Genomic DNA, 15,811 nt, shown 5'->3' with positions numbered 1-15,811 from the left:
ATGTGTGAGTGAACGTACGTGTGAGTGTGTGCCGCCCATTAGTAGACGCTTGCAAGTGACGAATGTGTTTGCGTGCGTGCGTGTGTGTGTGTGTGTGTGTGTTGCCGTCTTGTACCAGTGTAGAGTCACAGGGAGATCAAACAGTCAGTCAATTACCTTGAGAGGGCTCCAGTGGCTGTGACAGAGTGGAGGAGGCTAAATATCCCGGATCAAATACTCTCCTCTGCCTGTCACATAATGAGGCAGCCTCGCCAGGCTCAGACAACACACATAGGATGTTCAAACACAGGGCACGGGTTAGGAAACTCCGCCATGACCTAAGCGGAGAGCACGGAAGGGGAGCTTACACCGCAGACCACATACCTGCTTTATCCTGCACTACAGTGAAACATCATCACAGAGCTCCTCGTGTGTGTGTTTTTCTCTGTGTGTGTGTGTGTGCGCCTCACCTCAAGGTTACAGCCGTCATCATTCCACTTGCAGAAATAATCTCCGTTAAGCTTGCCATTGCCTAATGCTAATTACAAACACATTGTGAAAGTAAAGCGATTTCTTTTTTTTTCCTTTCCGTACTTCCCATGACAATACCCAATGTTATGGAGCACACTAACATCATTATTGCGTTTACAATAAATGAGGACATAATTGCATTTCCAATAAACTTTATTAAATTAATACAATTACAACAATCTTGTTAAAATTAGCAACTTTAATTGATTCACAGTTAATGCAAGAAAAAGCGCACATAAATACACAGGGTACTTTAAAGTTCGATCAGTTAAATACAAGATACAAGAAGTTGTAATTAAAATGATTAAAATGGAAGCGCTCGTTGTCTGTTATATCTTGTTTTAACAATACATGAAATCAATTGCTCGTAAAAAAAAAGAATCTGCTTATCAGTTGAGAAACTTTTTTTCAGCAAGGGGACTAAAATTGAGGATAAAGTAGCGCTCATTGGCTGTTTATGGGTTCACTTTACACACAAGACACAGCCAGATGACACCTCATCGATCCCCACATCTTTAAAAGATATTACTTTGATTTGTGGCGTAGCTGAGGTAATTCTTTCTCCCCCCCGCCTCTCTCTCTCTCAGTCTTTAGTGGCTAGTGAAGTCTGGTCATTGGGGTTCCTTCTCTAAATCAGTCGTCACATCTCCGCTTTGACAACATCCATTAGGTTCGACACACTTTGGCTATTAAAGGAAGAGTGGACGTAAGCTGTTAAAGGCCTATTTAAGCAAGTGTGAGAGCGGGTTTATGTCTCTATGTGTGTGTGAGTGTTGTTGGGTTGGGTGGGGGGGCATCCATATAGAGGGGGCGGAGCTTAACACCAGAGTCATTGGAGGGGCACAGGCTCATCTGCATATTGGCACAGAGACGCCCCCCTGGTGACCCCGGACTGCGATGGGATAGGGCGGAGAGGCTGGCGGCGTTCTGGAGGAGTTCACCACCAGTTCAGGGTGAATGAGAGAGCACTGCGGCATTGATCGCTTCTGCGGGAGAAAGGGGAAAAAAAGGACAAAACAGAAGTAAAAAACACTAGTGAGGGAGAGACCGATGAGACGGGGAAAATGGAGGAGGAGGAGGAGGCGGAAAAAAGATCACAGTGCCTCAAATTGGATATAAATGATAGATTAGAGGTGTGAGAGGGCTGTGTCTTTGTTTTCCAGGGATGGGTGTTATGTTGAGCCCTACACAGGTAGCGGAGTCACCGAGAGTGCGGGGTTATTGACTCCCATGATTGCCAGGCCAGTAAATTTGACCCAAGGCACTGGCTGCAGTCTGCTTGCTATATAGCGCGCAGCACAGTCCCTTATCTCAGACTGAACGAGCACATACTTGTACACACAAATTACACACACACAAACTAAACACACCACCAGCAGCAACTGAACCCAAATCCACACTCAGACCCCGTACTTACCCCCGGTCTAACAATCATACACACACGTGCACACACAACCATCTCCATTAATGCGTCCAGGCAGGGGTCAATCTAATAAACATGGGGTCAGTGCAGTGGTCATCGGAGGCCTGTCTATGGTGAGAGAGCCTTTAAGGGGCTTCCTAATTGTATCCCTGCGGCCTTCCAGTCTAGCTTTTTATAGCCGATCGCATGTACACAGAGGAGAAGGGAGGAGAAAGGCACTGAAGAGAGGAGCAGAAGTAAAGTGGTATTTTTAATGTACTACTGATTTGACTCATCCACAGGGGTCGTGGTTTTCAACCCTTTTCTGCTGGGACCAGTTGTTTCCACAGAGCCCTAACTGATTTCAGATACTACGCTTATCCTTTTTTTTTTTTTAATCCTCCCGAGAAAATTGTAGAGACACATTTTAATTTTCTTATCTCGAAACAGGTCCCAACGACAACAACAACAAAAACAGTCTTAAGTGTGCAAATAAGGATTCAAAAACAAAAACTCATTACTTCAAGGCTTGTATTCACTCATCCCTCTGTCTGTAAACACATGTAAATTTGTTCTTAGATCCATCTATCAAGGGATGAAACTCTTAATATCATCTCGCGGCAAACCTATTCTCCCTCTGGGAAACGAGAGGGCACCTCAATATGGCTTTCTCAAGTCCAGTTACAGTTGTGTTGCTAAGCAGCTGAGCTGCTAGCCAGCGGCGGCAGAAACAAGCCATTATCTGTTAGCGCTCTCGCTGAATGGTTTGCGAGCAGGAGAGGGAGACGAGTCGGGCAACAGCTGCAGCCTCATCACGGACGCTCCGATGCAGAGCTGAGGTGTTCTGTAGCAGGACTTGGAGGAAAAACACAGAAACAGCCATTGAGTTTGCAAGCTATCCGGCTAAAAAAGCCGGCCACAGAGATACCCTAACCCCCGAGGTGAGCAGGAACCCGAGGCGCATGTACCAGATTTCAAGCTCCAGCGTGACCCCAACTTGGGAACCGGCTAACCTGGAGGAGGTCAGAGGGAAACCCAGCACTGCTGCCTCCCCCCACCACCACCGCCAGACCACTTGATATGCTCACCAGTTACCTCTGTCCAGCTTGTGTCTTGCCTATCCTCAATCAGCCCTTTAGAATGAATGACTACCGCTCCACTGGTTTCGCTTAGTGGCCCCATTGTGCATAACTCTGGTTTTGTTGGAAGGCCTGAGATGGAAAGAGGGACGTGCGGTGGTGTTGATTATCAGGTATCCACTTGGATAACGTATTAAGGCTGTCCCATTGGACTAATAGGTCATAGGCTGCCATGGCTCTCATGCATGAGGCCTTAGACTTACACGGAGCAATGCATTGTGGGAGTGTTGAGCCTTAAGAGACTAAAAATCTCATCTAACGGTGTTCATTTTGTGTGTGTGTCTTTTTACATGTAGGCACAGAGCGCCACGAGCTGACCTCCTGGATGAGTTTCGACTCCATCTTCAGGTTCTTCAGTGAGGTCCTGGAGGCCAAAGAGGATGAGGAGGCGGAGGAGACCTCCAACGCTGTCACCACACGCAGCAGCTCCCTCAAAAACAAACACCAAGATTTGTAGAGGACCGATAAAAATGACTCGGAAACAAGAGGAGAGGGGAAAAGGGGGGTTGGCGAGGGATCAAAGGGGGGGTTGGGGGATGCAGAAAGGGAGGCTAAGGTTCCAGATCCTACCTATTTTTTTTTCTCCCTCTGTAACCTCCCTCATCTTTCTGTCCTCACTCTTCTCCCCGAGTGTCATTTCTCCCTTCCAGCCCTCCCTGGGCCGTGCACACACACACAGCCTTGTTGTTGTAAGAGACAAGAGTACAGGGTCACCGTGTATACATCACAATAACGTTTTGCATTACTTCTAGATGAGCGCAACTGTCAAAGCAATATGGGCTTGAGTGTTAGCGCTTCCCGTGGGCTGTGGCCCGGCTGCGGGTACGGGCCACGGCAGCAGAGATTAAGGCTGACAGGCGCTGTGCACAATGCACTGTGGTGCACCTCTAATTGTCCTGACATCAGCCTGAACTGAGCTAATGCCCCGCCTGCCCTCCAGTCTGCACTGCTCAGTCTCTCCCTCCTCTTCCTCCCCTGGTCCTAAAGCCTGGGATGCTTTCTTACCCCCTCATGCTCCTCTCTGCTATGATGATTCGATATCATTTCAACCTGATCAGTGCCCATCTTCTTATTTTTTTTTAATCCCTTACCCACCATAAATGTTTTTTACCAAGAGTGAACACACACTTTCTTAACTGGTGACCATTTGTTTTAACAAAGGGTGTTGTTTTCATGACTTCTTCCCTCTCTTAACTCCTCCGCACATTCAGTCAGCTTTTTGAACCGGACTTTTCTCATTCAGCTGTGTGTGTAAAGTGTGGTTCAAACCCGTGCCATATATTTCTGGGAATCGCAGTGCTTATAATAAGAGATTTTTTTTTTTTTTAATTTCTCACCTTTGAGCTAAATTTGAATGCAATGTCTCATACACACTTTCACACAATTTTTTTTAAAATATATATTAAAGCCAATACTTGAGCTTCCAAGTGTTTACTTTAGAATATATCTAGGATTTATTTGCAAAAACTGTGGAGAGTCCATCTCTCTGTGTTTATTATAAATATATATCTTTTTTTTTTTTCAATTTGATATCCCTTGAAATTGATGTCCCCAGATGATTGAATGTGATGAAACAAATAAAACAAAACACAACCTGTGCTGAATATGGAAAATTCAGGGCAGCAAGCATATTTAAAATTACTTAAAGTCAAGCATCAGAATGGGTTTGAGGGATATCTCATTTTAACAGGAGCCAGAAGTCAGCTCACAACACTCATAAAGCCTCAATATATCGCCTTACACGTGTCAGGAAATCCAAGATTTCAATATTATTCTAAGCCTGAATGATATTTCCTTAGATGTTGAAGAAATGTAACATATCTATTTCCCCCCCCCCAACCCTTTTTTTCCTCCCACCAAAGTACTCTTCTTGTGTACTTAGAAGTGACAAAGTCAGCTCCCTGCTCAGCTGCACATAATCTGACTATGTGACACAAACATGATAAAAAAATTTCCACCAGGCTGGTGTGCTTTTATAAACCACTCAAGGCTTAATGGAATACATTTCTAATGTGTCATGACATTAGTAAAAACTCAAACTGGATACTAAATCTTATGATACCTTAGACACATTCTCAAATATATACCTTTTTTTTTTTTTTTTTTTTTACTTCAAATAGTTCCCATTGTTTAACTTTAACACTGTGAAATCCTGCCCACTGTGTGCATGGTTTAAGGCTTTTGTGGATTATCTTCCCGCTGTAATGAGACAACTGTGGCTGATGGTTGCAGGCCTAATTTCCTTTTAATTTGATTCACATCTCTCCAGGTTTCAGCAAAGAAAGTTGGCTTATTATTTGATTGGATGAGTTTCGTTTCAAGATACCATTGCTCATCTTTCTGCTCTTCAGCCACAATCAGTTCATTTTTCACTCCGTAATTTGTATATTGTTGCCTTAGGAATAAACAAGACTCTGTTCACTGTTTTTAATAATATCCAGCAAGCCATATGTGAATGGAACTAAAGATGTAAGAGCAGCCTAAATCCAAAGCACAGTCTGCAAATAAAAGGGGACTAATTTTGCCACAATTGCTCTTGAAGACTTTATTTTTTGCAGATGGTTTATATGTTGTATTGGTTTAAGGAACACGCCTATTTTTTTTGTTTTATCGCATAAGGCTTTGGGTTTTATGAAACCGCATCACATATTTTTCTTATATTCTCAAATGGTTGTCTCATTCCTTTTTTTGATCCATTTTGTTTTTTAAAAAAAAATGATTTAAAAAGTTGTTTTTAATTAACCTATTAAACCTGTCAAATAAAATTAACTTTTGCATCTTGCTTTTTAAACTGTGCATAATTCCTATTTTTATTGTTTATTCGTTTTGCTATTTGTTCCCTCGTGTTTTTTCTTTGCAGAAGTATAGTGGTGCCGAGTGGTGCAGAGTAGAGCGCACATTAGGAATGTGTGTGAGAAATAAATCGGCAGCACTAGAAAGTCAGGTGCGATGGCACCGAGGAGAGACAAGAGATGAGCCCGAGAATGTAAAGCGAGCAGCGGGGACGAGAAAGTGGAACACCGGGATGTGAAAAATGACCTGAGTCATCATCTCACATGACTTCTATGAAATCTAACCTGGAGGTAAGACCAACTACTGCCACACAATCGGCCAGTGTTAAGTGTCTTTTTGTCATGTTTTCTAAACAGTTCAAACCACCAGTTTCACTTTTTTTAATTTAAGATTAAAAAAAATATTTTTGTCCAATAGGTCAGGCTCCTCTCTGAGAGAAAGAGAGAGCAATATCTTTAAACTTAGTGTATCCTTAATGAGTATATAAGTGTGTCAAAAAGGAAAAACAAACTATAAACAGTAATTCCCCTCTTTTTGGTCATTAATTTTGGCAAAGTGAGCCCCCCCCACCCTCCTCCAGCTCAGCGAGGTTTTACAGCATCATTTGTTTTCACACGGTGAAACCGATCAGGTCATTAAACGCCCCCTCAATAAATCTTTAGAAATCTTTTCCATTAACCCCTGAACAACAAGTGGAACCAGGCGAGTCCCCCCTCACACCGTGTCAGGCCACTGATTAAAGAGAGGCATTCAATCACACACACACACACACCAAAACACACACATAACTTTCTGTCTTCAAAAAATGTGTTTAGAACTTCCTAAAGAGAATTTAACAATCCTGTGATATTGAGACAGAAAAAAAATCTCTTGTAGCCCATTAAGAGAGCATTTGGGGAGTTTAATTGAATAACCTGCCTTCTGTCCAAAGCCATGATGTAGTGGTGCCATAAATTATGACCTCCAGTCAGTGATCATCAAAAGCAGACGACCAATACACAGCGACATGAATTAGGAATTATTGTATGCCTTAAAGACTTGTTCACTATCTACTATTAGTCTATTTGACAGATTATATGGCAACATTTAGAGTTGCGTAAAGTAAGTTTAGGTAATGACTTTATAAATTTGTGCATGTGTGTTCAATCATTCATTCAATCACACAGACACACCAAAACACACATATAACTTTCTGTCTTCAAAAAATGTGTTTAGAACTTCCTAAGGAGAATTTAACAATCCTGTGATATTGAGACAGAAAAAATCTCTTGTAGCCCATTAGAGAGCATTTTGGGAGTTTAATGAAATAACCTGCCTTCTGTCCAAAGCCATGATGTAGTGGTGCCATAAATTATGACCTCCAGTCAGTGATCATCAAAAGCACACGACTAATTTATTATTTCATGCCTTAAGACTTGTTCACGATCTACTATTAAGTCTATTTTACAGATTATATGGCAACATTTAAAGTACGTTTAGGTAATTTAACTGCTTCAAGACTTTCTAAATTTGCGCATGTGTGATCTTACCATTTGTCTAAATAGATTCTTTGTGTATTCAGATTGACCAGTCATGCATCACTTTGTCACATGTAGCTGTCTCCGCACTTCTAAAGACAGAGATGATCTCTTCATGTCTCTTCCCAGTAGTGGTTCCTAAAAAAAAAAAAAAAAAAGTCCCCCCAAAGGAGGGATCCCCTAAACCAAACCAAACCAGAAGCGCATCCTGTCTTTTTTTACTCGCTAGAAGTTAGCTCAGCGTGTGAATGTATAATAGGTATGACTGATTTGATTATAGGTCTCACTCTGCACAGCCATTGTCATATACAGACAGTTACAGACGGCTCCACGCGGAATCATATCTGCAACAGAAAATAGCATCAGCTGCGGAGCTTTAGGATGAAATGCTGCCAAATGGGGGGTCTTGTGTGCTGTAATGGCAGATTTTGGGGGAGGAGGAGGAGTGTTGGTTGAGGCAGGGCCCTTGACATGAAAAAAAAGTTGACACAGAGCTTGATATTTCAATTTTATACTTTTTAAGAGAGTTGTTGTCACGCTTGCTTGCTCTGATATGCGCATGAAGATGATGAACTCTCTCTCCAAAAAGGAAAACCAGGCAAAGTTGGAATGTCACCCCTCTGACAGCCCCCTCTCTCTCTCCTTCAGCACTCCTCCAGCGGATCACTGTCAGATCACTATTTGCATAATTATATGCTCGGCTCAGAAGGGGAAAACTAACCCCCAAATTTTACGGGTCAACTAACTGCAACAATCAATGTTTTATATGGGTATACTAAAGGGAGAGAAATATCTTGAACAATCACTGTGGAGGAACTCTCTTCTTTTCTCTCTCTCCTTCTCTATCAACTCAATTCAATTACTTTATTGGCATGACTGCTTATCAGAAACAATATTTCCAAAGCAGTTTAAAAAATGTAAATTCACCCCCCACCCTTGCTTCAAGAAAGACTCTCTCTCTCTCTCCTCTTTCTCTCTCTCAGTACGTGAGCAAATACTTTTTCATCTATTGACTGAGAGGAGAATGTCTGGGCTTAAGCTCGGAGGTGCATTCAAGATTGTATCCCTTCTTCTAGCCCCTCTCTTTCTTTCTCTGTCCCATCTCTCTATATACTGTGTTTTTCCCCAGCAGAAGAGCTCTTTAATATCGTGGCCTGTGTGTGTGTGTACCAGAGACACAGAACTGCACTGGCCGGTTTTCGTTAGACATCATTACATATTCATTGACTTGCAGAGAAAACCATTTAATCCAGTGGAAACAACTCCTCTTCAATCGCCTCTCTCTCTCTCTCTCTCTCTCTCTCTCTCTCTCTCTCTCTCTCTCTCTCTCTCTCTCTCTCTCTCTCTCTCCTTCTCTATTCTAATAAGGAAAGGACTCGCAGACTGAGACATCACGTTTAGGAAACTGGGCTTCTTTTATTCTAAGGGGTGATAAAAGGTGCGTCTTGGGCACAGGTGTTTGCACCAAGTGGGGAGCGCAAAAAGTCCTCATAGAAACATGCAAAATACATACTTGTAATTTATATCTGTTTAATGATGCAATATATCACACATTTTATATATATATTTATATTTATATTATGCATAACTGTGGGAAAACACCAATATGGAGTCCCTGTCATTAAAAAGTTTGGAAGCAAATCCGCGCGTAAAAGTGCCGAACTTGTGTAATGATATCCGGAGCGTTCTCTCTTTACGCACACATTTAAAACATATAGGGTGACCTGTTATTCCTCTTCCCTTTTGCTCTCACCTGTCTCCTATGAAAAAGAACCATAATGTGTGGAAATATGCAGAGCAAATCGGCTATCCCAGCAAAAAAAAATGCAATTCCCCAGGTTATTATAAGAAGAGCAAGTTCTTGTGGAGAGGTGAAAAATGCCTTTAGAGACCTCCAAATCACCAAGACGCACAACTAGTCCCTACAGGGAACATAATACGAATATTAGTTTATATCTGGATATTCGTGTGGTTATTCGTTGGTATTTTCTTTTCTCGGTTTTAGCTGTCTAATACCTCCAAGTAGCCACTACATCATGGGCTATAATGTGTGTGTGTGTGTGTGTGTGTGTGTGGTGCACTGCTCGGTCGGTGCTGGCATATAAGACTCCGGTTGTGGGACAGCTGTTGGCAGAGCTGTTTTTTACGGTGTTCAGTCCATTTGGCTTTAATGGCAGCTTTCAGGCGGACCGCTACTCTATCCCCTCACCGCCCCCTCAATTACACCTCCTCTGATACTCTGCTGGCCTAAAGACTCCTGCAGTAAAAAAAAAAAAAAAAAACACCCTCTGAAATGCAATACATTTGAAGAATGGGCTCTGACTTTTAAGATTTGGGGGCTGATGATTTCAGTGTTAGGGAAGCAGTGATGAAGGAGGCAGAGAAGGAAGTATATAACACAGCTCATTGGCCTAGTTTAACAGGCCACCGACGGCTTGCTGGTGGAAAACTGGTCATTTTGTGTTGATGAATGGCAGCCAGGATGAAGGGGCTCTTATAGGCCTGTGATCGGGGCCTTTCTCAGACTGTAAAACGCGATTGGATATCGGAAAACTTAAGCCCAATAATGTGTGTTTTATTTGGCACACTGTAATAAAAGCATATTGACAAATTCCCAATTTTAATTACACACATATCTGTGTGTTTTCGTGTCTTCTAAGATGTGCACACTTTGCCAACAAAATTAAACTTTTACTATGATGCAATAATAATAATACAATGTCTCCCGGTATTTCTTCATAATATACACAAAAAAAGTTGAATTTACTCCCAACAGATCTCAGACTCACCTGTAAACTACCCCAAGTTTATTTATTATATTTATATTTCTTTTTCAACGAATTGACTGCATTGTCTTTTAGATCTTTTTTTATTTTATCCCATCAATTAAAATAGAAATAGTGTTAGTAGTAACAGAGGACTAATAATTGATCATAAATAATAAAATGCACAGCAACTTTTTTTTTTTTTTCTATGAGTGCTTACTTAAGTTGATATTACTTAAATTCGATACCGACCTAATACACTGCACTAAAATATTATAATACATTATTTAATATTATAAAATACACATGCCATATTTTAAAAACTAAATGTACAATATAAAACGAATTTTTATTCTACATCTTAACAGGTAACCAACTAAATTAATTTTATTAAAACGAAAAAATATATATTTAATTAATTTATAACCTCCTGGATAAGCCGATATCCTAAAGGACGCTTTTGGAGAATATCTAAATCGATATAATTTAAAAACAACAATTATACAATATAAATGTCAATCGAAAAAGGAAGTGGTTATAGTTAAGACTATACATAAAATAATCTTAAACGAAAATAGTTTTTATTGAATTGTATTAATAGTTTTCTCAAAGTTTACTGAGAGTTTGTCTGGAAAAAAAGTGGAATTTCTATCGGAAAGTGGCTCATAGTCAATTCTTTAGAGGAAAAAAAAAGAGATCAATTCTCCTTTTAAACCAGTTTATTAGTATAACAACAACTAAAGTAGTGCCTCATCAACCATAACCAAAAACATTAAGTGCACAGTCTTATTTTAAGCGACCATAATAAATCGAAGGCGGTCGATTGTATATGAAATATATTTTCTTGGACTCAATGCAACGAAATAATGAGGTATTTCCAGAAATCCTTAAAGTACAAAATCAATATCGTATTGGAGTTGGTGAGATATCGATTAGTTGGCTGTTAGAAGAAAAAAACGCCTTGACTTACACTGCTTTTACACATTATATTTTTTTTCTTAAATATGTTTTATTAAAAACGTGAAAAGTTATTACATCTGACAGTGTCAAATGAGTCAATTCTTTCCAGTTTAATTTCGTTTATTTAAATATTTTTTAAATCGTTTAAAAAGAAGAGAAATAACTCAGTTCAATAGACTGAAAAGTGTTAAAGCAACTATTTTTGCAGTCTATACTCCTAGAATAAACCACAATCTTCTCTCTTTTGGGTTTAAAAATCTCTGATAAAAAAAAAAAAAAAAAAGGAGTGCAACGCGATATTAAATCACACATTATAGATGAGTTTCATCATGTGGACGCAGCCCTCCGAGGATAAACACGGCGGTGCGTGGGGTAAAGAATAAGATCCAAGTTATTATTACTGTGGGATGAGGCCTTTCACTGGCAGCACCCTGCATCCTCATTACATCCAGACCCAAAAAGAGATGAAGGTCTAAATGAAATTATTGCCATCCAATGAACTCAAATTAGCCAGGCCACACCATGACAGACAGCTCGGATGGATGGAGATGGAGAGAGGAGGAGAGAGAGGAGGAGTGTGGGCTTGGAGGGATATAGGTGGTGGTGGTGGGATTGGCAGGTGTATGTTTTGATGTGCATTTCATGGTTTGCAGAGGCCCCTTAAGTGAAGTTGGGTTCATTTTGAATCTCCATGGTTAAGCGAGTTAATATAGTTGTGTTATTAAAGCCCCTGCAGTCACCTTGCAGCCAGCTCTCTGATGCCTCCATCCCAAACGGCTTACACTTTGTTCCCATCTATTTCATTTCTTTATCAGCCATTCAAATATAACATTTTTCTCTCTCTCTCTCTCTCTCTCTCTCTCTCTCTCTTTCTCTCTCTCTCTCTCTCTCTCTCCACAATCTCCCCCTTTCTTGTCGCTAAGGTCCTCATTGTGTTTTTGCTATATACCTGAGTCAGCAGGGAGGATGAAAAGAGGAGAGAGAGTTTGACATGCAAGGGAGGGAGACAGAGGCGATGATAGGAGGCGAGCTGTTGAGGAGTTGAGTGAATTTACCTGCTCCTCTCCGGTGGCGAGCTGTGCGTCGTGTGATAGTGTGTGTGTGTGTGTGTGAAGTTAACGAGACACCGGCCAAGCTCTGCTTTATTGCTGTTTATCCCTGCAGCAAAAGCTGTCAGGCGGTGACAGATTGGCAGCAGCTCTAATCAGTGCCCTCTTCCCTTCTCTCTCTCCATCTCTCTCTCTCTCTCTGAGAAGATCCCCTCTCAACTCATTCACTTCTCATCTCCCACAAATGGATTGTTACTAATGCATATATCTTATAAAGTGCAACTTTTCATTTTTACTATTCGAACAATAGGTAATTATTTAGTATCCAACTCATTTGTGTATTTGAAAATCTAGACATATTATTATTAAAAAGAAAAATAGAGAAACAAGAGTTGGATTGACATACATTTTAAAACTGTTTTCATTGTAGAGAAGCAAAAGCTTTAAATAGCAGGTATAAAAGGGGCAATATTTTTTCTTTATAAACAGCTGATTACAATAAAAAATAAAACGCATCCAATTAAGGCTAAAATATTTCCTATATTCTGCAGAATCTTTAGCAAATTAAAAATGCAGCTCATTTCAGGCTACTTGAGTAGCAAAAATAAATGAAGTTCATAATGACATCGTGTTTGATGTGAAAATTACTCATAAAAGTATTTATTTTTTTTGTTGCATGTTATGGATCAAAAAGATCCATAAAACATCATATTCTTTGATCTTGTGATGAAGATGAAAAGCACATTGCTTATGCTTAATGACCGCATAACAACCTTTTTGTCCACAACTATATTTAATATAAATATTTATAGCATCTACAATAACAATTCAATAAATTATCCAAAAAGTTACCTATAAACTTTCAACCTTCTATAACTAATATATGTGCATGGAGTTTAATTATAAACCAAGATGTTGTCTGTATAGGGACATCATGATATTCCTCAAAAACAGATACACGAAGATAATAAATAAGCACAAGAACTTCAAGTGTAGAGAAAAAAAAAGATATTTATAAAACATCCATCCTGAGCTTCAGCCCCATGCAGCCTCATGCAGAGCCCTGCAGAATAGCAGTGGACCTAAAGCTATATTTCACTTAGAGAGCCTTCAATGGGATTGGTGCTTATCTCGCCAACACAGCGCTGCTGACCTGTAGGCTGCAGCATCAAGAGGTGTGTGTTTGTGTTGAGGTGTTGACCTGTCAGGGGGGACTTGTTAGGACTTTAACTCCGACTGCTGGCGGTCTCCAGACATCCGGGGGTGGCATCGATTTGAAACTTGTCCTGTCTAATTTGATGATAACATCCAGCCTGCTCCTCCGCAGCACCATGGACAGCGCACTGTCTTGACCTTGCCTTGCTATCAAATTACCCCCGTCTGGGCCACGGTGGGAGCCAGGCACCAACTTTACTACTATAGGCTCAGAGAGGAGAAAGAGAGAGAGAGACTGAGAGACTGAGAGAGAGATTTCTGCTTCTTTCACCAAAGACAAATCTCCTCTGAAGCCACTGCTTACACTCTGTAATACAAGAGGAGGTTGGCGGTTTACATTGGCTGTTGCGCCAACCGCCTATGTAAACAATACTTTAGTCACACTTACACAAAGACTTTATTCTTTTCTTTTCTATATCCTTAAAGGACCTGTCCGTCCTTGTATGACTTCCTTTGGTTTAATACTACATATAGTCTACTAGCCATATTTAGCCCTGGTGATATAAAAAACTGAGTCACCTATCCTAGAATAAACATTTTCAAGTAGCTGAAGAAGTAAAAGTACACAAGTATTGTTAGTAAAGTGGTATTAAGTATTAAGTGTAAAATATACTGAAAGTATCAAGTGAGTGAGTGTTGCTATTATATATTATATTACTGCATCATTATAGCTGTAGTGGAGCTCATTCTGCCCATTTAATATAGCCTGTACCTTTGGGTAATTTTATCTGCAACAATGCATAATAAAACCTGAACTAGTAACTTGAATTTAGCCTGTTGATATAAAAAACTGAGTCACCTATTCTAAAATAAATATTTTTTTAAGTAGCTCAGGAAGTAAAAAGTACACAAGTATTGTTATTGAAATATCTACTGAAAGTATCAAGGGTTGCTATTATATATTATGTTACTGCATCATTATAGCTGTATAGTGGAGCTCATTCTGCCCATTTAATATAGCCTATACCTTTGGGTAATTTTATCTGCAACAATGCATAGTAAAAAATAAATAAATAATCAAATTTATCTAGAAAACCTGAATCTAGAAAACCTGAACTTGAATGTGTCAAATAAATGGAGTAAAAAGTTCCTCAGTAACATTCCACTACTGCCTTTTTTTCTTCTTCTAATGACTGTATTTAAAATTAGAGTTAATAAAGTCTGCTTAAGGAACATGTTTTGCAGGTTAAAAGTGCATAATGTAACATTTGCGAAAGCAGATTGAAATATTTCATCCACCATTAACAGACTATAAAAAAAAAGTCATCTCACTATCACAGCATCTTCAGAGGAAAAGCAACAGTTTCCTCTTCTTCATGCACCAGTCAGTGCTTGAAGTCAAACCCAACAGAATATGGTACAGTATGTGGACGTCTGCTGAAGAAAGCAGTGCGTGTAAATAGATGCTGAGCAAAACGAGCAAACAAGCAATTTATATTTTGCAAATGTTCTCGGGAGTAGTTACACCCTATCAGCTGGTGCACATACTGTGGTAACAAGTTGATTTGGAGGAACCAGAATGTCTAAAGTTTGAGAGAGAGCCCAAGGCAGTGACGGGAGGAGGATTTACTGGTGGAGAAAGAGAGAGAAAGAGAGAGAGAGAGGCTGTTTGATGGAGCTCTACAGCTTTGAGACAGCTTGTTAATTAAAACCCCAAGAGATGAGGCTCTGCAGCCACCGTCCATATCAGAGCACTGCTAACTATACTGACAGCAAGTTACTTAACAAGCGAGCGCCTCAATCCTATACCAGGTTTTTTTTTTTTTTTTTTTTTATCACAGGCGAGCAGTGAGATATTTTAATTCGTTAAAATCCCACTGTGGCGGTGAAATATCTTGTTTTCTACTTAAGAAATTATGACAAACCTTCGTATTCTCTGTCAGTCCATGGATCGAGCCCAAATGGCTGCTTAAATGCCTCCAAATCCACACACCGGCTTAAATGTGGCAAATTCGATTAAGGAAAAGGAAAAGAAAGAAATGTCAAAAAAAAAAAAAATGAGTGAATTAGTCTAGACATGGTGGTATTAAATTCTTTATATTCAGGAATGATTTCCCACCCCAAAAAAATCAAAGTAGCTTGCGATTTCAGGGGAGGTAGATATAGGCCCACATACAAAGAGGCAACATTAAGTCGAAACAAAGAGACTACTGTGTGTGTGTGTTTTGTTTTTTTTGTTGGTGAATGCGTTTTCTGATCAATTTCAATCGAGGTCATCACAGGCTTTGTCCCCATGCATTATTCCACCTTAATTGAACTCGCAACCCGCCCTTTTGCCTGCGGGATCTCTGTGCGCAATTTCAATTCTATATATGTGAGATGATGGCTTGTTAAGTCGAGGAAAAACAAATACCAAGAGAGCCTTACTCAAACACTCAAAATGTATGACTGGGCCCTTGCCTTATTCTTAAAAATAATAATAATTGAAATGCTGCTTCCCTCTCTCTCTCTCTCCCCCTAA

At 40.0% G+C, this 15,811-nt stretch overlaps 1 protein-coding gene across 2 annotated transcripts in view; it reads left to right on the top strand.

Annotated features, from left to right (window-relative positions):
• arb2a (ARB2 cotranscriptional regulator A) overlaps positions 1-5,816 on the top strand; it is a 172,611-nt gene extending 166,795 nt beyond the window's left edge. For both annotated transcript variants that reach the window (XM_074638264.1, XM_074638266.1), the window contains one exon: positions 3,348-5,816. In XM_074638264.1, the coding sequence (XP_074494365.1) occupies positions 3,348-3,508 (161 nt within the window). In that variant the 3' untranslated portion in view covers positions 3,509-5,816. The remainder of the gene's footprint in view (positions 1-3,347) is intronic.
• Positions 5,817-15,811: the final 9,995 nt, after the last annotated feature.

This window comes from Sebastes fasciatus, chromosome 6 (assembly GCF_043250625.1).
Source record: "Sebastes fasciatus isolate fSebFas1 chromosome 6, fSebFas1.pri, whole genome shotgun sequence".
Lineage (NCBI taxonomy): Eukaryota > Metazoa > Chordata > Actinopteri > Perciformes > Sebastidae > Sebastes > Sebastes fasciatus.
Note: the sequence above shows the minus strand (reverse complement) of the source record. Positions and strands in the feature narration are given on the sequence as shown.